This window comes from Amia ocellicauda, chromosome 2 (genome assembly GCF_036373705.1).
Source record: "Amia ocellicauda isolate fAmiCal2 chromosome 2, fAmiCal2.hap1, whole genome shotgun sequence".
NCBI classification, from domain to species: Eukaryota; Metazoa; Chordata; class Actinopteri; order Amiiformes; family Amiidae; genus Amia; species Amia ocellicauda.
The window spans coordinates 13,129,217-13,154,041 of NC_089851.1; the positions used below are offsets into that span (position 1 = coordinate 13,129,217).

At 36.5% G+C, this 24,825-nt stretch overlaps 1 protein-coding gene across 2 annotated transcripts in view; it reads left to right on the forward strand.

Annotated features, from left to right (window-relative positions):
- Positions 1–24,825, forward strand: part of gnal2 (guanine nucleotide binding protein (G protein), alpha activating activity polypeptide, olfactory type 2) — a 128,549-nt gene that overhangs the window by 98,423 nt on the left and 5,301 nt on the right. For both annotated transcript variants that reach the window (XM_066719141.1, XM_066719143.1), the window contains exons 6-7: positions 24,308–24,362; positions 24,627–24,700. In XM_066719141.1, coding sequence (XP_066575238.1) covers positions 24,308–24,362; positions 24,627–24,700 — 129 coding nt within the window. The remainder of the gene's footprint in view (positions 1–24,307; positions 24,363–24,626; positions 24,701–24,825) is intronic.

Below are 24,825 nucleotides of genomic sequence, written 5' to 3' on the forward strand. Positions count from 1 at the left end.
CTAATTCTTTACTGAGTGCATATTCTGCATATCTCCAAGGAGGAACCCCATATGTTTAGAAAAAAAGTAATGTTCTGAATCATAAATCTGCAGGCAGTTAGATCTGAATTAGATCTGTGAGCATGCACATGTCGACTATGTACAACACAAACTAGCTTTAGATGCTTGCTTAGTTTTTGAGTGGAACACCTATCACGAAGTGGCCATTCTTGGGAAGGCTGGATCCTTGATGTAACAAGAAGTATGATGGACATGTTCATGCAGATGATTGCAAAACATATCCCATCAATACTAATTGAGCAAGTATTAGTCAAAAAGATATCGACTACCCGAAAAACAAATTGACATCTCAACTACTGCTTTACAATATAGTCACAGTTCATAAATAACAGCTATAGGGTTTCTACTAGCAGGTTTTTTGTTTTTTTTATTGTTTGTTGCTTTTAACATCCAAACATGATCTTTCAACTACAGACAGACCTGTAATAGGGCTGGGCGATATGCCCAAAATACAGTATCATGGTATTTTTCACATTTTTGACATTATGACTTTTTTTTTTTTTAATGGCCATTTTATACTGTTCATAAAGCAAAAATAATAGGACACAACTGACACTGAATTACGTTTCCCGGTTCTGTGTCAACTCTCTTGAAACCAAATCATGTCCACACCATCAACGACACACCTTTCTTTGGGACAGATTCACTGGGGTCACTTTGCTGTGAAGTTTCACCCACACTACTCTCCTTCATCACGTCTTCATTCATTGTGCATTTATCACGTTCGTTTATGTCAGCACAATGCGTATTGAATTTATTTTCGATATTTGGCATGAGTCGCATTCATTTCAAAACTAGGGTGGCGTTTGAGAAGAGCAGTTCTGCAGAGATTCAGAGAAGCGTGTTCCTGCAGTGTTTCTGCTTGACGCCACTAAGCCCTACCCACAAAAATCTGCGCAGAATCGCGCAGCCCAGCGCAGCTCTGACAAGCTGCTGTGGGAGGCAAGCTGTGGCTGTGAGACAAAAGATTATGCAGAAATTAAGAGGGACGTGTTAAACTGAATGAAAAATACTGCTGCCCCCTTGTTAGCAGAGGCGAATGTCAACTTTCATTACACAATGAAGCCGTGAACAGCACTGTAAAAAACCATAGATATAGAATTCTAGATTGACCCTTTAGCATTGTCACTGCTTTATTAAATAATTACATCAGTTATTTTTAAAAATATAATGTCAGTCTTTGAAGCACAATAATTACGTTGTTACTTAAATGATTGGCAATTCTAATTTTTTTTTTAATAAAAACTAAAATAATATAAAAATAACAAATTAAGTCATCCAATTACATTGATTTCTGCAGGGTTTGTAAAGAAAGGTTGTCGCGTTCTTGTAGCGCAGATTTGCACAGTTCTGCGCAGATCTGCAGGATCCAACCGATCCCATTGGAAATTTGCATTACACGAACACTATCGGCATTCTTTGATCAGATGCGTCTCGAGCAGCCAGCGCAGCAAGTTATGGGATACACAAACACAATCCAGTTTACTGTTAGCTGAATGCTATGACTCAATGACACGGTAATTAGTAAATTATTCAATTTAGAATAGAAAACTTTAAAATACCGATATGAAGGTATAGTAAAAGTCCAAACCGTTCCATAAATGAATACCAGTATATAGTTTTTTTAAGGTGTACCGCCCAGCCCTAACCTGTAAGTATTAATTTACTAAAGAGTAAATAATCATTCATCCTAATGTGGTGTGTTGTGTTTTTATTTTATTTCCTCCTTGTATTATGTTTAACATGTAGCCAGGCCTTTTGAACCCACAACTGAATTGGTTTTCTTTATTGTTCAGGCAGTAGGTTTTGTGTTGCCGTCATGGTAGACGTCTTCATGAAAAGCGTCTCCGTTTTTCAAAACCTACATTTAAATATATATATATATATATATATATATATATATATATATATATATATATATATATATAATTTGATTTAAAGAGCATTTATTGTTCTGGCTTTTGTGCTGGCCAATATAGGATGCTATACTGCTAACACTGCTATTGTACTGGAATACACCTTTATTCTCTGTGGCTATTTAACGTGTTTTGTACTTCATAACTATTATTCAAATATATAAAAGCTATAAATTACATTAGCTGAGTTGCTGCATTTTCTTGTCTGCCTATAGTAATATTTAAGAAAATGTATCATAAACATGTTTAAGAATGCATATTTTTTATAATTCAGGTATTTTTATTTGTGTTTTAACCTTTATTTGTTTTCTTTAATCCGTTTCATCCATCGATTTGTTTAAATTGGTTGTTTTAGGTTCGGATTGAAAAGATGAACATTCAATAAATTGAGCTCAATGATTCTGCATTATTGTATTTTTCAGTGTAAAGACAAGGTCAGTTCTGTTGACTGTGCACAACAAAGGGTTAATCTCTGTTGGACAGTACCAGCTAAACCTGAGGCACTCAAGCCTGCTTAAAGATGATTATTTAACTTTGAGGATGTGAGTGTTTACTCTTGCCAAGGCAGATTAATGTGCCACACTGTGCATGTCTGCACTCAGGATATTTTATTTTTCCTGAGACAGACCATGCGATATTCTACTAATGGGTTTCATTGTTCCACTTACTCCTGTTAAGCAAGGCAAAGGCTTTTGTCATTTTATGCATTTTAAGCATGTTATACAGTTGATTAGGAGCAGTACATGTCATTCATATTGGTATTGGGCAGAGCTGACTAACTTCATTTCCACATGTTCAGTTCGGTAGCTTTGTTATGGCCACAGACCTTAACTCCACTCAGCAGTGATGAAAATCCCTCAGTGAGTTCGTCATTACCAGAACTCCACGTGCGTATTACCTTGACGCTTCCAAACTGAGACTGTAAACAAAAATACACTACTCCTCGTCTGTCTCTTATGAATCGCCAAACATGGACAGAAACACTGTAGGCTGCAAAGACAGCATCAGACAGAAAAGGTAATAATCCTCCAACATGTTGTCCTGTGAAAGAAGACAAAAAGAGATCTCTAAATTTTGGGCCTGGTACTACTGTATCATTACTGTGTTGGCCAAACAATAACTTTTTCTTTTACTACTTGTTACTCTCACCTTTATCAAGCAGAATTGCAAACCAAAATGAGAAAATATTTAACTGTTCATGTAGTGGTTTCATGAAATATTATACTATTATATATAAAGTGAAATGATTATTATTATTATTATATTTTTATTATTTGGGGCAAATAATATTGTAATCGCAATGGTTTAACTCTGTTTTGTAGCACAGTTAATTATGTCAGAAAAGTGTTTGTGACCTTACATAGTGTTGCAATTTCTAAAACTTTTTTTTTTATATAATCATTATAGTTTTGATGTAAAATAATAATAATTTAAAAAGTGTATACTAGGCTTAAAGACAGAAGTATTCACTCACTAACTGTTGAAAATAGGAGAAACGCATATTAAAGTCTCCAACGGTTAGTCTCCCATTTTTATTAATGTTTTACTTGGTCTCAACAAGTACCTGTTCATTCACTCACTTATTGATCTTTTGCTATACTTCTAAAAATACCAATCATATAAGCCACATTTGTGCAGCTACATGAATGTCACTTTTAATATTGTATCGTACTTTTTACTCATTTCCAAAGTATGAAGAAATAAACTTGTTGTTTGTAGAATTTTCTTGGCTTGAAAAGTGAGAGTGCAGTAGTCAGTCACAATGAACATTAATGGGATACATCCCCATTATACATTCGAACATGGAGGTAAAGTGTTCCATTGTATACTTTTGTTGATTATATAGAATTTATGTAATTGGTCTATATCAATATTTTTTTTAAATGAGAATGTGCTTTTGACCTTAGCCTAATTATTTGCCATATCCCTTATTTTTTCCAGAGGTTATGCAGAAACATGAATCCATAAATATATTGCAGTCTCATTTAAAAGGCTTGGTAGCTAATTAAAACCCTTAAGTTTTCTAGGGAAACTTTTTTTCATGATTTATTCAAAGCTGTGGTACTCTGCTACTGCTGTTTACACAAAGCTTGATGATGAACGGTTGTGCATGCATACTTAAGATCAACCAAATTTTCTTTAGATGTCTATAAGGTCAGGGAAACTTAAAACTGAGGCTAATTATCAAGACATGGGTTTCATGGGTACTCATGGTTAAATACTTATGTATATCTTTACTGTGGATCGATGGACAGATTTTTGCACAGACCGAACTCTTTCAAGTGAGTCCATTATTTGTCTTTACGTGAGTTATATGTGATGTAATTATGAAGCAAAAACTTCAGATGAAGTCAGTGTGTCACTCATTGATTTTTGTTGTGTTCCAAACATCTGTATGACACACTGCAGTCTGAATTGATAAAATAAAATGGAGCAGAGGTCTGAGATATATTGTTAGCCTAAAAACCTCCCAGGGCTTTTTGTGTATTGTTTTTTTAGTTTATACACATTAGAGACATTTGCATTGAACATGATCAATTCCATGCAATGACCCACAGACTTGTGCAAAAGGATGTTTATTTCATACTGAACTGTATAATAATTATAGATATCCCATGTCAAGATGAGCAGCCTTTTTAACCTTTACTGGTACATATATTAAGAAAGACACAAACTGTGGCCAAATACTAGGGAGCACCAATCATGCTACTTTTAAGTATGGTCTTCATGTGTTTAACGTTGACTGATATTGCAAAAGCCTAGGCATGTGGTTTGAGCTTATGCAAACTAAATGTTTTGTTTCATTTGAAAAGGGAAACATTGAGATGTTTATTAATGCCAGTCTAGAGCAGCCAAGGGTTAAAGAGAGCAGTCTAGTCTGTGCAACGAACCTCTTTTAGGAAATTTAACCTAAGTTAATAAGGAAGCACACTGCCTCGCCAGTTGCATGGCTTGTATTGAAAAGCAACATTTTGGGATGTTATTACTGATAGCTTGTGACATGGCTTTCCTCTTCAGCTCTACAGCATGTTTTCAAAGTTGAAATGGTCATCACTTCAGAGAAAGAAAATGTGCGATACAAGTCCTGTCCCCAGAACAGTATACAACTATAGTACAACAATGTGGAGAACAACTGACTGTTTTTTTTTTTTTTAATTATTATTATTATTATTGTTATTATTATTATTATTATTATTATTATAAGACAATTGTTACTATATATAGTATAGATAGTTTAATTAGTAATATGTAGAGTAGTCATTGTAATTCATAATATATAGAGTAGTCGTAAGGTCTCAAAAGAATGCATATAAAATCAGGTTGGGAGTTTGTGTGCTCTCCTGCAGCTTCAGATTATGATTTCACACTGAACTGAAATTAGTCATGTAATCATTCATTCTGATTTGAAGATCTCTAAACATTACATAAAAACTAAAAACAAACATGTAGCCTTTATATATGTTGTAAATGTGAGGAGTTACAGATATAAATTTAGGGTTTTTTGCTGCTATCTCACATAAAAATAAATCTGTTGTAGATTTCACTGATGTAAGCATACTCAATTTTAGAGTATAGACCTACATGCTGGGTATTCACATTACTATGCCTAATATCACTTCACATCTTATCTTTGTATTAGGTAACAGTACAAAAAGTCTATTGCAAAGGAACTAGATAAAATGTTACTATCCATAGCTACAATATACAAGGAAAGGTTAGTCTTTTTGTGATTCCATTGTGAATAGAAAAAGTCCATCCTTCCCCCTGCCTTGATCATTGATATATTTAGAAAAGCAGTCTTTACTAAAACACTAAATTTTAGGTGGATGCTGTGTTTCACCTCAGCTGTTGAATACAACAATACAATAATACAATTTGATCTTAATACAATATATTTTTTTGTAATTGGAACTTTCAGTCGTGAAGATATACAAGTGCTACATTGAAGTTTATGTCCTTATGAAATGGCATGCAAAATATACATTTTAAAGAAAATATGCTTGAAATGACAAAGTTGTCACTGTGCAAAAAAATATATAGCAAAATAGTCATAGTAGTTGTTTATTTTATTGGTGTTGTGAAACATTTTTCCTCTCCCCTTTATAATATATGGTCTAAACCTGTATTTCAGTTAAACCGCCTTAGTACACATAATCCATAGTTTCAACATTTACTTATCTTTATTTTATGATTCATTGAGATCATAAAATTATTATTGTTATTTCACAATAAAATGGTCTGTTTTTTAGCTGAGGGTGACAAAACGTAATGTATATAAAGTTTGTACAATATTCATGTTCAGCAACTTAACGTTTAAAGTGCCTTCAGCAATTAATGTTCTTTAAGCTTTTGATCTGCCTAATATTGAGGCACACTTTTTAAAATCTTGCCACAGAATCGTTCTGAAATACAGGATTATTTACAAAAACATTTTTGTAAGAATACAGTACCTGGGAGGATTGTCAAACCAAACTGGGAGGATCTAGTTCTGAGTGAGTGTTCAATCTGTAGATGGTGTGTATTTGGAGGTACAGTACTAGAGAGTCTCATATTTATTTCTCATATAAATTCTTGAAGATCTTGTCAATTCCTGCAACTCAACTTCTGAGATCAACTGTGGCTTTGTCTGTGAAAATGAAAACACACAGGATATACGCTGTGCTCTGTTTATATTCATTGCCATTGATTGGTGTTTGTAAATAACATGGGAATAAGCAATGGGAAACGCAGCACAAAAGGTCTCTGTGACAGCAGACAGTGTAATGGAGAGTGTAGGGAAGATGTTGGGTTTGTCCTATAGCCCAATTCTGATTACAGACTCACACGTCAGATTTATTGTGGAACAAAGGGTCTGTTTTAATTAAATAAATGTTTAGTGACGTGCTTGCTTTGCCATCTTCTTGCCCTACAGTTTCCACTTGGATAAGCCTTACTGTCTGAAAAAAGCAGTTTGGGGACATCACAAGCATAGCAAAAGAGCATTCTCCCATGTTTCCCTTGACAATTGCTCAGCATTATTCTGAGACAACAATAAGCAGAAATAATGCTCAGATGTTTTTGTTTGTTTTTATTAATCTCTGTGAATCACACTTATATGAATTGGGCTAGAATGTATAAATATATTAAATATTAAATAACAGCTTGCTTTACCTCGTGTTTTTAATTGTTGAAGATACGTGTAGTGAACTAAGGAACATTAAGAGAGATTTCGCAGATTTATGACTCAAATTACAAGAAAATTCAACTGATACCACATTTAAAGAACTAAGCAAACAGAAAGCCAAGATGAACTCTCCAAAATCAAGGATAGGAAAATGTCATAGAGACACATTTGCTTTCAAAGAGGATAGAGTCTACCGATTCTTCAGAAACAAACATCTAAGTTGGTGCTCAAATTGACGAAGAGAAGAACAATGACAGGTCTCTCCTCTTGAATGAGAATCCTGCAAGTTGTCGTCTTTTTTTTTTTTTATGAAGAAATCCATCGATCTCAGCAGGGGAAAAGGAAAGGAAAAAATCACTGGTGTCAGAAGTAACATTGCAAACTTGGTCATTAATCTGTCTGGTATGTCTTTGACTGATCCCCAGATTTCATTACTTTTAAAGGGTTTCAACTGACTGATAATGAAAACGAATTCAAACTACATTTTTTTGAAGCTATTTTAGGGAGAATCCATGAAAATATCTAATGTTAGTTTGGAACATGTTCATTATACTTTCAGAGAAAACAGATCTTTCAAATTACATAGTACATTTACCTTTTTTATTATTATTATTTATTTATTTGTTTGTTTGTTTCTTAGCAGATGTCCTTATCCAGGGCTGCTTACAGTTTATATTAAAATCATTTTGAAGCATTACACAAGTGCAGTAATACAATCTGTACAAAATACCTTTTCTGATAACATACATGCATATATTTAGACTAGTAGACTGACTAGACTAGAATAATAGTATTTTGAGAAACAGACAAATCTATTTTCTAATTTGTCTATGGAAGAACAGACCACTTGAATAGAATTGCCTTCAAATGAAAATATTGTAAGCAAATCTGCTGATAAAGGTGGTGCAGTTGTTATACTGAGCAGCTGCTGTAATAAAACAAACTGAGAGACAGCTAAGTAACAGCACTTTTTACCAATCCTTACAGATGAATCCTAAAAAGTGTTTTACGATATAATTCGTGTCATTTTACAAAAATAATTTAATTCAAGAAATGAACAAATTGTATTTACCCCACACTTGACACTCCTGTGAGACCTGTAGTTTAAAGATTTGGAACCTGTAGAGCCACTTTCCTGTTACGTTGTTTTCTTTCTTGCCATTCTTACTTGAGATATTACACTGCTCTTTTTTTAATCTCGTATGAATTTGAAATAAAAAACAATGCTAGATTTGCATGATTTGATCATGGATGGTCTCTAATACAACATTTGATTCAGAGATTGGGTCATCCAGAACTGCTTCCCAATTCTCTTTTATTGTCAGCTGGTGACTTTGGTAGTGATTTGTAATTATGTATTTGATTAACTGTTTCGCAATTAGTTTAGCATGACTTGGGATCCCACAGTGGTTTCAAACTATACTAATCGTTTTGTGGATAACTTTGCAGAGGGTTTTGTTTATGATGTTGAGCAGAATCATTGTATGGGCAATTTATTCTCATGCAAGAGATACATAGGTGATGTTTTGGTTATCTGTATTGGTAAAGTTGAAAACTGTCAGTTTGAAAATTAATTAAGGTAATAATTCAATCCTCTCTCTAACATATGATCTCTCTTGGTCAGATACTGATAGTGGATCTAAATCCGATGATCAAATCTATTTTAAAATCTAGAGTTTTCACTGTGAAACTTTAAATAAATAAACTTTCCATTTGGTAATTTGTGGAGATGAAAATGCATCTGATTAGTGATTTTTTTGAGAAATCTGGCAAATATCACAAACTGATTTACTGACAGAAGAAACCCTGAAAAATTACTTCTTACTCAAATCAAGAAAGTCATTACTTTTGGTAAATACTTTATATTTTCCATATATGTGTCTGCGCACTGTGCTTCACCCAACCATGATCTTAAGTTGTCCTAAATATCAGGTGAATGGAAGATGTAAGAGAGAACCAGAGAGATGTCAATGTAAAGAATACTCTATAGAGAATAATTAGGAGAGCCATTTTGAATACTCTGAATACACTGAAACCTAGCAGTCTGAATGATCCCCAGATCAATTTAATCTGTTGTCAATAAAGATAATATTATGGTTATAAGACCATTGACATTCTTTTATCAGTCTATCATCAATGTGTCATGTGTATTACTTGTGATTGACATTTGTGAGTGGTCTGTACATTTAAATATCAATATTTCACATTAAATATCTCAGTTTTTACTTTTCCTGACTTAAATGTATTGATGTTGATTGTATCTAAATATAAGTGATCTTAGATTAATGATTTAAAAGTTTCACTTTATATACTTACCATATTTATTCATAAAACTTCACAATTTAAGACATTTTGATATGCATGGTCATTTTGACTTTTATTGCATGTGGTACCGGTGCTTTGAAGATGAAGAAGAAAGGTGTGTTCATCCCTTTGCTTATTCTAGCTGTTCCTATGGTGGCAGAGATCTGGTACCGATGCAAACACACAGTGCTGCAGAATACATAACAAAAGAAGAAAGGGAGGGAGGGAGGGGAAAAATAAACAGCGTTCTATATTGCAAAGAAAGGGCTTCAAGTTTCAGCACATCTTTGATCTTCCTGGGGCAGAGCAGGTTTTGGTAGGTGGGGGGATTGGTTAACCCAAGTTGTCGGTGAGTGTGTGGTGACAGGTGATAGCCAGTAGAAAGGCTCATGCATGGAGATATTGGACAAAGACTAGCTATTACCGCTGCTTTTATACAGTTATAGAGGAAGGGGCCATGTGCAGGGGGGTTTCTGAGGGCCACACTTCCCACAGCACCTGGAGCTGAGGAGGTGGGAAGCCAGAGGGAGAGATGTCTCAAAATAGAACAGTGCCATCATTGAGACGCAGGAGACACATGGGTCTGCACGTTAACACGTCTCAACACAAACACCAGCCAGGGAAAGGGGAAACAGCCATGCACAGAGCTACTCCAGCACACAGGCATGACACATACTCCTGTCCATGCCTTGCTTGCTTTGTAACAATGCATTAAAATCCTGCCGATATTGTACAATTAAAGATTATAGTTGAATATAGTTGCCATAAAGTGTGCTTAAATAAGTATATACTTCTGTTTTGATCTACTACATCACTTTACTGTGATTGTATTTCACTGGGTTCTTTTAAATACAGTTTGGTGAGTAAATATGGCACTTGACAGATTTCTGCCATGTGAAGAAGGAGAAGCAGCAGTCCTGATGTTGATAGTAAACAGAATATAGGTTGTGTTTTTGTTTAGCTTCATTTAATAAGCATGGCTTAGTCAAATAAGAAATTAACCAGTTCTTACTTAATACTTTTTTATATGTACAAAATGCACGATGTTACAGTCTTCCTCTCTCGAAGAAATTGTTTACATACAGTACAGTGTTCCTTATAGGAGCTGCCTAAGTCAGATAACAGTATTGAACATACCTGAAGCAGCAAGTGCCAGACTGTCAATATTAGCCAAATAAAAGTGTTATCAACTGGGTCTCATTATTTGGTAACTGGCCAGATAAAGGTAAGACCTGATTTAAAAGGTAAACTCTAGCAGAAAGATTTGTACCTCTATGGAGATACATTTTTTGCTTTTGTTGTTGAGCTGGTGATATTGGTGTAATTATGCTTGTATGTGTGTAGAATGTTTTTTGAAGGTCACTAAATTGGTAATAAGCCACATCTCTTATGGATTCCAGCTATAGTGCTGTTTAAATCGAGACAGATGAAGTTGTTAAGGCCTTCCTATGGTAAATATATTCAGAAGGAGTTTTTGTAAAGGCTGAAGACTGAAATGTTTTCAAAATCTGTGTTGTGTTCAAGTTAAACAAGACCTGTGGTCAGTGACAGTGTAAATAAAATGTAATGATAGCTCATTAAACATTGTTAATTATTGCAATATTTTCTGTCCCAATTAACATTCTTACTGAAACACTCCCTTTAGGAAAATAAACAAGAACATTTATATGTAAGATTTTTATGTTGTTGATTTATGAGTTTATTTTTTAATCTATGTGGTAATCATTTAGTGACAAAAACTGTTCCCTAGGAGGAAAGCCACCTGATAATTTAATTTGGAGGCTCTTCAGACAAGGAAAATTTGTGGTAGCACCAGAAAAAAACCACATACCAAATATATCCGTAATCATATCACTTAGAAATGCTTTTCATGTTTTAATCATGCTCACGTCACGTAGAGCAGTCTATCTAAATATGACCAAAAATAGCTGTTCAAATTATATCTAATAAAAATACAACTTTTTTTTTATGCAAGTCATTAGTAAACACAATAAATATATAAACGGAAACAGGTTAAAAATAAAGCAGCGCTGCGTGTGCATGCAGGATACTACGGTTACTGTACGTCGCTCACCCCCTCAGCAGGGTCTCTTCCCCCTAAGAGCTTATGTAAACTAGCTGTGGAGCCAAGGCAAGCTGGAGCTATTTTTAGCAGCAACACTGCAGAGCAGAAACTGGCTGAGGGTCACGTGTGTCAGGCTGAATCAAAGGGAGTATCCCAGCAATGTGCAGTAAACAAAGGAAGGTCAGCATCAGAAGGTGGGCCCAAGGTGCTGCAAAAATTCCCAACCTTTTGCACTCAATGCCTAGCCATACACGCACAGACACACAACGCAGGCACAGACACAAAACACAAACGATGGCAGAATGGGAAGTGAATACAGTGCATTTCTGGAATGTGATTTTTAATGCCTATGTTTTTCCCGCCCTATTAAATATGTATATGAATGTCCACTTGCATGCCTGCAAACAAAACTACATTTATACATATACCTACATGCATATTCTGCATTAAATACTAAAAAGTCAACTGCAGACATTTTTTCTCGGCTTGGTGGAGTTAGGGGGTGTTGGGGGTACTGGTAGCACCTTCCTTTGTTCATGTATGGTATCTTCAGAAATCGCAGTCTTGTGCCAGTGGGGTTTACAGATAATGTCATATTGATGGACGATTAATGCTAGTAAAAATGTCCTACAGTTTAAACAGGCAGCTGTCACTGTCTTTATCATCATCGGTGTTGGTTTTTACTCTCTTATTACTACATTATCCTGCAGGCTGCAGTGGTCACAATTTCAGTTAGGTGAGGTATTGAGACACAAAGCCATTGCTCAATATAGGTGATATAAGTCTTTGTAGTTGAATTGGGGAACAACAAAACCCCCATGTTTATTGACTATTAAAGACTGCTTCGGCAGAGTGACTTTTCCTTAATGCATAAAATGTGTTAAAAATACATGAATATTTAGGTCACAGTTTGTCAACAATGCAGCATACACCTGAGGGCCAGGTATGAATGCTTATGCAAATCAGTTTGAATGCTTATCGGAGTCGAGATCTGAGCTCTCTGTTGTCTTCACCCCAATCTTTTCATATGAGCTACCTGACTGTGCTGCATTAGCTAAAGTGTGGTTTTCAGTGCAGCGTCAATGCAGGCTTTTTACATTGTGGTTAATGTCAGTGCTGTTACAAGTTATCAGCTGTTGCACACACATTGCACAGTTACTGTAAGATAAACTTGGCCCAGCACCTTACTGTCTGTGTGTAGTGCAATGTACTTTTCCACTTTTTCCACCAGATTTCTTCATATACGTTTAATTTTATTTACTAGTCAATAATAAAATCTTCCTATTCAAAATAATAACTTAGTGCATCTTCATCTGGATAAACTTCAGTTTTACAGCATTAGATAGCTACCTGGTAATTACATTGCCTTGTTTGTGTACATTTTTGCTAATATCTACCCAGATATCTCTGTTCTTCTGCATGTTGTTATTCAGTGATAAAACGTGAGCTATTGGCTTCTGTGGAGAGGAAGTTACAGTATCTTTTGCTTTTGTAAATAATATATAGGATCGTGATACATTTCACTTTAGCTTCCCATGCCAACCACAGGATTTCTCTGATACGGAGCGGTATAGTCCTGTTGGCATGGGTGCCAGATTTTGGGCTGCAGCTGTGAAAAGGAGAAGCTTGCTCAAAATGAAGATGAAGTGTGTATGTGTGGTACTGTAACATGTCTGGAAGCAGAGTGAACCTAGCATGGCAACGCTTAGGAGGAGGAGGAGGAGTGGTATCGACTGACAGTAGAGGTTTCCATGGGAACTGAATTGCAGCTGAAATCAACCAGGGTCAACAGAAGGGGCCCGTGCAGGCAGAGTGCGGTGCGGGGAACCACGCCACCTGCAGGCTGTCACAGGAACGCACACGGCAGCTCAGCTCTCCGAATCCAGAGGATGGAGGAAGGCCCCAGTATTCATCCTGTCGGAATATGTTTAGATTTTATTTAAGCCTAAAGAGAGGGGGTGTGGGGGGGCGAAGAAGGACTAAAGTGCTCTTAAACGCAGTAATTTGGAAACATGAGGTATTGGAGTCAGTCTTTCGTTTTGATTAAAATATCATACAGGAGCAACGGACGCTGGCTTTGGCCTGCTGCTGCTCATTACCTCATCTCAGTGTGTTTATACGGACAGTCACTCTACCCTTCCATGCGTTCTAGGCTCACCCGTCTGATTATTGTATCCAACGTTTCGTACTATCAAATTGTTAATGTGTTGCTTGTGCTGCAGGAAATCCCTATTTACTCAGACTGTACCAATAATGTAGATATTACATGGTCAATTACAGTTTGATGCTTAATTCTGTTTACATTTGCGGGTGATTTCCATATGCGCATACAGATTGGGCTGCAGGTAGAATCCAGGTGAATTCCCAGACGCCTACCCAGATTCAAACAGCTATGTTTTGGTTTTTGATATATTGGATTGAATTATAGTTTGGATATTGTGTACCATTCTCCAATATAGAGAATGTATTCAAAATCATGCTGCTATTGTTTGAGTGGTACAAAGACAAAACTATCTACAGATGTAATTTTCTTTGTATATAAAAGTAAACAAGGGGGAAATAAATATCTTAACCCCTCACAATGATTCTTACTAATCTACTATATATTAAATTAATGGTAACCTACAATATTGACCCTTCAGAATTCTTACCCTTGTTTTGTTTTTCACTAAAACATTTATTTTCCAGCATTCAGTGTAGGATAACATTAGAAGATTATATAAATTGTTTAAGTTTACATTTTCTAAAATAATTGTACTATTTATAGTGTTGTTTAGTCTGTGGTGAAAGGAAGAATATTTTCGCTGTGCTTAAGACAAAACCATTTGGCTGCTGATGGACAACTAGCCTTAAAGTTGTAAGACGGTCGGGGTATTTAAAATCCAGATATTATGTAAAGAAATACGTTTCAAAATATAAAACAGGATAATTATTAAAGATATGCAGTATATGTTTATGTGTGTATTTATATATAGAATAAACACTGAATATTACATACACAGGATTTGAAAAGCTATAGGTATGAAGTTTAAAAAAAACTGAAAATAAATCCATTCAACTGAAACACGATTTGAAAATCCTCTTTATTTGAGGGGAATCAAGCTTTTGATTGATGTCCCAAAGAACACATTTCTGAAAATAATATGCAGATAAAGCATCAACTTAAGTGTAATTTTAAAATAGTGCTTTCTCAGAATAGGCTTCAAATCCTGAACAATGTTCTTCAAAAATGAGACTGCTTAATGTAAGATTTGAACTATTTATTCCTTAAGATGAGATAGACCAGGTACTTGTGTTTATACAGTTTTGGTTTGTATAATCGGGTTTTTAGGAGAATGTCCATTTTCATGGTTATATTTAGAAAGCCCCTTGTAGCTCTGTTTTAATATATCATTTCTAAGGTATGTTTCTAAATCTGTTTAATGTATCTGTCAGGATGTAAAACTGTACAACCTTCCTCATATAAACTCAGGCTCTCCTGATTTATTGCTAGGGATAAAAAAAAAAAAAAATGTATGCTACTTTAGTGATAAGTTCCTGAATTAATTTTGTCTGTAAATCACAAGTTGTGTTACCTCTGAGTTCTGGGCAAATACTGTAGATTATAATGTTTCCAGCTGTTAAAGATGCCTGAGACATGGGAACTGGGTTTCCTGGCAGTATTACCTGAGCAGTAGCTCTCCAGATGAACCTTAAACTTGTAGTGTAACCATTTAACTTTGATGAAGATGGAAATTAAGCAGACTTGTCCTATTCCGGTACTGGAAAACTACACATGTATCAGGTAAAATAGTCATACTGAAGCGCAGAAGTTCAGGGCCCATGATGTGTCTCATTGGGTTGAAATAAAGAATTAAAATCTAGCTTTGAACCTTCTGTCTTAGCCTAGATAGAAAGAGAAGTGACACTGCAAGATAAGCATAGCCTGATAATTAGTGAATTCAGCACAAGCTGGGGCCTATGTTACAGTGTGGACCGTGTTAGTTGTGCTACAGATTGTGTGATGAGATTTTGTGTTGTACGGTAACCAATTGAGATTGATCTCGGAAAGTCTGCCGAGTTATGATAAAGCGTGAGATTATGCTTGTTTAGGGTTCCTCCCTTATGGCCATGATTACCAATCTGTCACAAAATTGCAGAATGTATACCATATCAATAAGGGCACAACATTATCAAAGAATTATAAAGTCAACCAACATAAGAGACATAATTCGCACACAGTACCATTTTGATAATTATTTTGAAGAGTAGCCTACGTTTTCATTGTTCTTCAAACTTTTGTCCATGTACACAAAGCGGGTATAGAGTGAGCAGCAGAGGTTTCGAAAGGCAGCAGCACAAAAAGCAGCACACAGCAATTCAAAATATGGAAACTATTGATCAGTGCATTTCCCTTTGCTAATTAAAGAATGGCCACTATTTGTAAAAAGTCAACACAATTATCAAATGAGCACATGATCCAGTATGAACTGTCATTGACTTCAAGGTTGTCTGTGTAGTTGTTTTTTTGTTTTTGTTTTTTGTTTAGTTTTTTGCTCGACAGATACAGTTAGCAACCAGGAGGTCTTCATTTTATGGACTTTGTATATATATTTGCCCTGTTGTATTCTTAGTAGATATGTTTGCTCTATGTGGCTGGACCTTCAATGTGGCCTTATATAGAATGTTTCTATATTTAATGATATTTCTGCCTGATAACACATCCTACAAATAATCCACTTTGGCTGAAGATATTTAATAAGTCTCCCAATGACTCACAGGGCAGGCTGTCTATATTACTGAAGGTATGTTTCAGAAGTTAGAATAAAATACTGTATATTCTATCATGATGTATTGGTATTTGCATCTTATTACTGTACGTGGAGTGCTTTTATCCCCCCCACACATAAATATAAAGTATTTTCTCCAGCTCTTTCATAGTATATTTGTGGATATTTAATTATACATTTGTACATATGTTTTTGCATAATGCACACCACGGAAAATCAGATATTGTGAAGTTTCTTTAGGTCTGATGGCAGTGGACCATAAGTCAACTGTGTGTGAACCTCAATCTGGAGACTGGAATTGAAGATTTGATAGGCACTAATGTCTCACAGAGTTATGAAATTGCATTTGCAATGTGAACTTGGTAAAACATACTGCTTATTGTATTATAATTTTCCAAACTCTTCCTTGATGCCTTTTGTGCATCTGATTCTTCCGTGGTACTAATCCCAGCACCTGTGTTAGGGTTGGGATTGTCTGGTGTCATGTGCAGAAGAGAGAAGCAAAACAAAAAATGATAAACCCATGATGATTTTCACATCAGATTTTGTTCTCTGCTTTCATCTTGACAAACTCTTAATTTTGCAGGAATATTTTATTTATATCTTATTGTTTTGATTATACACAGCTGTATGTCACCTTAGATAAGTGTGTCTGCTAGCTGAATAAATGATGATAATGTTACAGGTCCATCTGTAGAACTTCAAGCCCCAACATTATCTCTTCAACCTGGAAGACAGCAGACATCTTTTACATCTCAAAACATTTAAAACTGAAAATAATTTAATCTACAGCCATATTTTGTGCATTCAAACATTAACTTGTTTGTTTCAAAAATGTCTGGCACTTATTTCAAACATTTTTGGGTCAGCCTATTTCTATGAATGATAAAGAGAGAATGCATGTTTAAGGTTCTATATTTGGATCGGCGGTACACTACGAATAGCACTTCTCACATAACACTTGCAGTACAGTGTATAATTAAATCTTAAGTTTATGCAGGAAAAACAGACTAAAAATACACAGTACCATTCAAAGTGACTGGACAGTATTGTCACTATATGCAATGAATTATTCTGTTGAATTGGTTTACTGTGGATTTAACCAGGTTACATTTTATCTAAATGCTTTTTGAAGCTACTTGCAAAATAACCAAAGACATACTGCACTTGAAAAAGCACCCAATATATCCATCGGAAAGGTTGGATAAAATTGTTTAGATCTATTGGAAATTGACTTTTCATCAGTTTTTGAGATCACATGACATTGAAGTAATCACTGCTTTGAAAAAATGGTACAGCCCTCTCTAAGGCCTGCATAGTCAGTTACTCCCCTACAGAGAATGTCCATATCACTTGTGGATATCAGGTTGTTGTTTTGAATGCTTGTCTTTCTAAGTTGTGATCTTGGCTGAGGACCCACAGGGACACCTGTATGCTTCTGCACTTTTGATGAGCTTCAGTGAGAAACATTGACCTCTGGTGCGGCCAGAACCATGTCATTGTGGGCTTTGTTACCTGGCAACATCTTCTGTGATGTGGATCATTGGGGAGGAAAGGAAACTTATATATGTTTTATACTTGCTATTCATGTTAGTAGTAGTAGTCGTCCCACGTGTGTTATATTCCGTTTTATTGTCAGAATGTGCAAACATTTGCATTAGTGGACAGTATTGTGTGTGTTTATGATGTGCTCCTAATTCCTTGTGTGGTTTAGCACTTTTTATTATTCTACTGTAACTACTTGTGTACATATGACTACCTGCCCCCTTGACACCCGCCAGGGACACTATTATATTCTGCCCTTGTTTTAGAAAATTGGCTGATTCGCACTATGATAGATGAATATTGTATTTTTCACTTGAGAAGTTTCTTGTGAAAATTAAGCTACCCTGGGTAAGGGTATATTGTAATAATATAATAGTAATGCTTAAGGGAAGAGTAATTAAGTGTGATTGGTACTGGAAGGAGGAAGGAGGATTTTTTTTTTTTTTCTTAAAACCAAATATTGTGGCAAAAACATATTTAAATCTGCTTCCAAAGAGTTGTTAAATGAAAGTGCCTTTAACAGAATAAGACAAAACTAAAGCTACATGCTATACATTTATTTCACTCTTCATAATTGTTTTGAGAAATAATAAACATGCCACACACACCCACGTTGATGCTGTGTATTTATTTATTTATTTTTACAATGGGAACTAGTAAATCTGTAAGTTAAAACAATGCCTTCAAGTGGTATTGTGGGCAAGATAATTGTAGTAGTAACAGTTTCCTTGGTCTTGCTTGCTGATGATGATTTGCTGTTATACTGCTGCCACACCAAAATAAAATAAGTCTTTGTGTTTAGTGGCCAGAAACTCACAGCCCACAGTAGACAGAAACAGTTAAGTGACACTGAGACAAGTCCATGAATAGGCTTCACTCACTTCCCCGAAATGTTACTTCCTCTGAAGATATCACTGAGCAGTGATCTGCCTCTGCTGTATACTGTAGCACCAGCACAGCTAGCACTCAGTAGGAAGCCTTTCTATCATTTGGCCGGCTGCTTATTTGCCTACATTGCTTTCCTCTTGCAGCAGGAATTAAATGCTGCGGATGACCAAGCTCCGGTATTCCTGTTGTACTCCGGTTCCTGTAGTAATCCCCTGAAGACCTGTACAGTAACTACTGTTGCACACCCTGTCATCAACCTCTGCTCTACACACTTTGAACTGCAGTGTTTGAAATGTCATCTGGTGTGATAGCCATTTCCATTGCAGTTGCTGGCCCTCATTATGTGTAAGACATGTTTATGGCATCACTGCAAGGATCTCATCATGGGAGAACTATAATTCAGAAGCTGTGCCCATGTCGTTTAGTCAAAGAGCTGTGTTTACTGTTCCATGTTCCTCCTTTCTCTAGCCCTTCCCAACCCCTGACATTCAGTTGAGCAACCCCCCCCCCACACACACACATTACTCCTCATAGTCAAGAAAAGTCACATGGGAAAATTTGTTCTTGGACAGGAACTTCTTGGTATTTGGTCCTTGTCAGTGTAACTTGGCAGATTGCTTTATTGAAATAACTGCTTTGAACTTCAAATGTAAAGACACCTGTGATGGAGTGAAAGTACCACAAAATGCCATTTGTCTTAACAAACCTAGACTTAACACTTGTAACTGCACTGTCCTTGCTGCTTCCATACTGCTTTGCATTGCTGCCGACTTCATTTGTATAATAACTTGAACTGAAACGGGAGTCAGGCCATGGCTCCGCCCCATATAACAGTGTCCCTGCAGACGTGACTTGGTCTCCACATCATCTGACTCTTCTGAGCGTCAGTACAAAACATCAGCTCTCTGTTCCTTTAGCCGGTGCTTTTGTTAAAACACGGAATGCAAGGCCATGGTTGTGGGGAAAGGTTTTTATTAGTAATGCAAAGGCCATATTCATAAAACAATCAACCTGCCATGTTTACACCTGATTTTGATGTTGTTGTCAGCGTTGTTTTTGTAGTTTCCAGTAAGAAAGCAACATATTCAAGTTCGTAAAATCTTCTCGAGGGCACAGATCATCAGACCCTCTCTTTAAGAAAGTGATCAGCTGATGCCTTTGTAGAATATTCCCAACATGAAGGCTCAAAAAAGAAAAAAAAAAAAGTTAAGTTGGGCTGAATAAATGCATTGGACTATACACTTCACACTTATTTGTTGATTTCAGTTTTTGCATTTTGCCAGTTTGTTTCTTCATTATCCCAAGATATGCCTGTAAATGATGCATGCTGCAGTATATTTTGGTTTTCTTTTTGTGATCCCCGGGTGTGAACCTCATGAAGTGTACAGTATCATACACAGGTTTCCCATGTTGCTGAACAAATGACATCACTGGGAGGCCTGGTTATTTTTCGTGTACATCCTCAAATTAAACCAAGTCTCGTCCCTGGCTCCCCAGTAAGACCCCTCTTCCTCGACAGTCCCAGACCAGCTCAAGTTCAGATCTGCAGGCTGTCAGTGTCCCTGGTGCCGGCCTCCAGTATACAATTCAGTATTGGGGGTTTGTGTGGGAGGGCAAGAGAAAGAGACCTGGAACAAAACAAAATGTTCTGCTTCATATATCCTTGACTGATTTGGTGTCAGCTCAGCATAAAATATGGTAAACTTTGCATTGTTTTAAAGTAATGACAGTGTGAATTTGCCAGCCTAGAATTTTTCTGATTAGCTCAGCGGTAATAGTGCTGATAAGCCGAGTGATTCGAGACCAGGCAGGCAGGCCGTGCCTCTGCCACCACCACTCCCGGAGTCGGCTTACTCTACAACACCTTCCAATAGCAAGGGCTTTGACTTCTGAGCAAGACTAACAAAGTGTCATCTAATTTTAAAACAGAATAAATTCACCCAGCACAGATCTCAGACATAAATCAGCCTGGAATACCTTTATATAGAACTGTTTAGCTTAAAGGCTTGGCAAGCAGCCACCGGTCCACTGCACTTCCTCGTAGCAGCCTCCTGCGTGCAGCGTAGCCAGGCCCTAAAAGGTGAGGAGGCTGGCCGAATTTGTCTCCACAGACGCCTGACCGGCTGGACATGCCTGATAGTCAAGATGAATATATCAACCTTTTAAAAGGGTTTTGTGTTATTTGTTGTCTGTTGATCATCTATTCTATGTAGCAGAAATCCAAAGCCAGCTCAACATTTGGTTTGTGTGTCCTCAAGGCACAGTGGCAAGTGGTTGCTCTATCCCAGTGCTGCTGAAATGCACTGAAGTGTGTTTAAACCACTCCAATGCTATCTGGGAAAAAAAAAAGAATAAAAGGAAAGTGATATAATAAAATACACATGTGCAGTAGAGAGCATTGGAAGGAAGGAGCAGACATCTTGGTATGGGGGTGATGAATAGCGGTCTTATGTAACTGCATAGGTGGACAAAAAGAGTAGCTCTTTGTGTTTGTGCCCCCTCTGCTGGTTTAATGTGGTCATGCATTTAATGCTGTCTGTTAAGGTGGTGTTGGTTTACATTGGATTTTAATTTGCCAAGCGTCTGCACATTGCTTGATACAATCAGAAGTCTTTGTATATTTAATTCACCGCTGTTATATGTGTGGGTGTCTGCACATATATATCAATGGAACTAGAAGTTGATATAGCAAATAAAATGGTGGTTTCTATTCAGTATTTTTAAATAAATCTGATTGTTACCCAAAAAATAAAGTATTAGTGTCAGTCTTGTATGAAATCAGTAGCATATCTGCCAGTTTAATGTATTTTAAAACACAATATTCAAATTTGTTCATACCAGTTAGAAGTGTTGGACAACTTCAGGAAGGCACTTCCTGCATCCTTGTAGTTCGTTCTGAAACTTTTCAGGATGGGTTTTACACCATTCCTCCATGCAGAATCTCGTCGGTTCATACTAATGCAGTGAAGCCCGGAGATTGTGATGGCCTGATGACTTAATTTGTGACAAAGCTTGAACGTCTTGACAGAGGGCACCAAGATTTTTGACTAAAATATTGTGCAATACTTTCCTTCCCTCAATTCTAACAAAGGTCCCAATGCAAACTGATCAATCTCCACATAGCAAGCTGACTTCTTTTCACATCATAGGAAGAACCAAAGCAGTTCATAGTAATAAAACTGAAAGCTCACTGTGAGCCATAGGACTCCCGAATATTGTTATTGGCAACTGTCTACACAACCCATAGCTCAGCTGGCAGACCATGTGGCATCAAACTGTTCAGCTCCAACAAAAGGCAGATCCACAATAAAGTCTCCATGCTACCCCACGTGTTTTTAGATGTCTGTTATTTGAGTTTGTAGATATAAGAAATGCTTTGTTTTGTGTATTTTGTGTAAGTTGCACATGGCTACAGATATCGGAACAGGAATTCGTTGTTCTGGAATCACTACAGGAGATGATAACATTGCCTTTGATTAGCACTTTCCAGCAGTCGAGGTGCAGTCAATACCATGTATCTAGACTTGATGAATGTGGCTCTCGGCATGAACCTGGTCTAGATCTAGCCAGCACTGCTGTCTATATGTTGCGATCTCTGGTAAACACTCTGGGGGTGTTTGTAAACAGCACCATAGCAACCAGCCGCACATGATGCTTCTGAATGTATAATGTACAAAGCATTAACACTGGAATTACTGCATGCCATTCAAAGACTAAGACATCATATTCTGTACCATATTCTGTTGTTTGTGTTTCGTAGGTTGTCATTTAAACCACAGGTATTGTGCCTGGAGTAGCCCTGTGAATACATACATTGTAAGTCATCTGCATTCTGTGGAGACGTTTTTTGCTTAAAAGGTGGTTGTTAGATGTGAGATGTTTGTTAGAAAGGTAATGTCTCTCCTCTTAGTGCATCTGGATGCCAGCTATGCTATTGTCAGCTGTAGTGAGGAGTTTGCGGGGGCAGTACATGTTCAGGTGATCGGGCTGAGCGGGGTGTGTTTCTGTGGGCTGGATATTCTTCAGCTCTCTGCATACTGCTGACTCCGAGGTTTCTCAGGGGCTGCAGGTTTGGGTTTTTAGTGTTTCCAGCTCTGTCAAATCCGCAGTCTGGGGTAATAGCTGAGTGTTTGAAACATAGCTTTGACAGCATGCATTTCAGAAGGATGTGTATACTTTTCCTCCACCCACCTAAAGGAGCACAGGCTCGTGGCGGTGGAGTTGAATAATTGCATATGTTTGTATGTATTTGTTTTAACAAGGAGTGACCTAAAAAGTTCAGTTTCAAATGTCCTACATAGATGTGGAATAAAAATAAATAATCTGATTAGTCTTAAACACAGAGGATTGAATTCAACTCAAGTATTCAAAATCCTAAAATGTATTGACTAAGTCAACCCAAAATACTACTTCAGTGTTAACACTTCAACAATGAAACAATGACTTGGCATCACCAGGGGCAGTTAATTACAGGTGTGTTTAGGACTTCTTAAGGAAAACTCTGAAGGCAAAAGAGAAACTTTCCCCAGCCATTATGATAGATATTATTAATGCAAGCAGCCCCTTTAATAAGTCTGCAATGCTGTCTCCTTGCTGTGTCACATACAAAGTGTGAAAGAAATGGATACTTCCTGTTCCATGGAAGCGACAGGAGATGGTTTGCAGACTCTGCGCTGAGTTCTAGGTATTGCCTTTTGTTTCTGATCTACTGAGGCAAAGCATTACTAAACACGTTAATGCATTGGTATCATGTGAACAAAAGTGTGTGTATATATATATATATATATATATATATATATATATATATATATGTTGTCACACTTCATTCAAATAGTCGGTTACATTAACCTAGTTTTAACACTATTCTTTCCCTTGTAGAAAAATGCTTCTCTCAACACTAGAGACCAATACTGAGTATTTGAAATACGATTTCCATTCCTAAATTTGAGTTTCGTGGTTGCTTTCGATGTTGTTGACTTATTAATTAATGTTTGTTTTGCTGAAAGACAGTACTGCAGACTTTAGTGTTGTTCCCAGAAAGCAATTTCCTGAAGGTTTCCAACCCCCACTCTCTGAAGTGATTTGTTTTCATAGATTTGCTCTTTCGGCATTGTTTTGTATAAAATATACTTTTTGGATCCTGGAAAAGTTTTTGTTTAGTTCACATCGAATTTTACATCAAATACAAACTAGCTGTCTATACAATGAATAGTTAATGTACAGCATTTTGCATTACTGTGTAACTTCCTACGTTATTTTCTGTTCTGTGCTTAAAGCCACTCCTCATTATTTGTAACATTTGCACTGTGTAACTTGAATTCTGTATCTGAACCCCTTCACCAGACATGCACAGCGTGAATAAAGAGCAGGGGTTAGTGGTGAAAAGCTGTATTACGAAGAGGTTCTCCCTGTGTTCAGCACATAAAGTACACGGAGAAACTGTACTGCTTTTTTGGCAGTTCCAGAAGGGAGAGGGTGAACGGAAAGGTCACTGTTTCCTATTTTGTGCTGTGAATTAATCAGCTTTGCAGGCCCCCATTGTGTTTAGATGTTGTTGTTTTTTTAATCAGTTTCTTTCCTTTTCTCTTCTTTTCAGCTTTTTGGAAAGAATTGACTCGGTTAGACAGAACGACTATACACCAACAGATCAGGTAAGCATTCCTAAGCAGGTGACAGGTAATCTTGCTGCTGATCACTCTCGTGGATAAAATACTGTAAGAAAGAATTTAGCTTTCTCCATGTAATAGGTTGCTTAACATGAAAGTAATACTTTTTAAAAAATTCTGATGGGGATTGCTATATTCAGTATACCAAACTTATTTGGGAGTTGGTTTAGTTATTTATGAATTTTGAGATTGGTGTTTTGCTCTGTTACATCTACATTTTTTTCTCTCTTCTTTTATTATGTACTCAAGGACTTGCTTCGATGCAGAGTTTTGACATCAGGGATTTTTGAAACACGATTTCAAGTAGACAAAGTCAATTTTCAGTAAGTACTGCTTCATTAATAATAATTTTTAAAAAAGTTGTTTAATACTTTAAGTTTAATACTTTATCAAGTTGAATATAAAATTACATACACCAAAGAGTGTGACTCTTGTTTATTTTTATCTG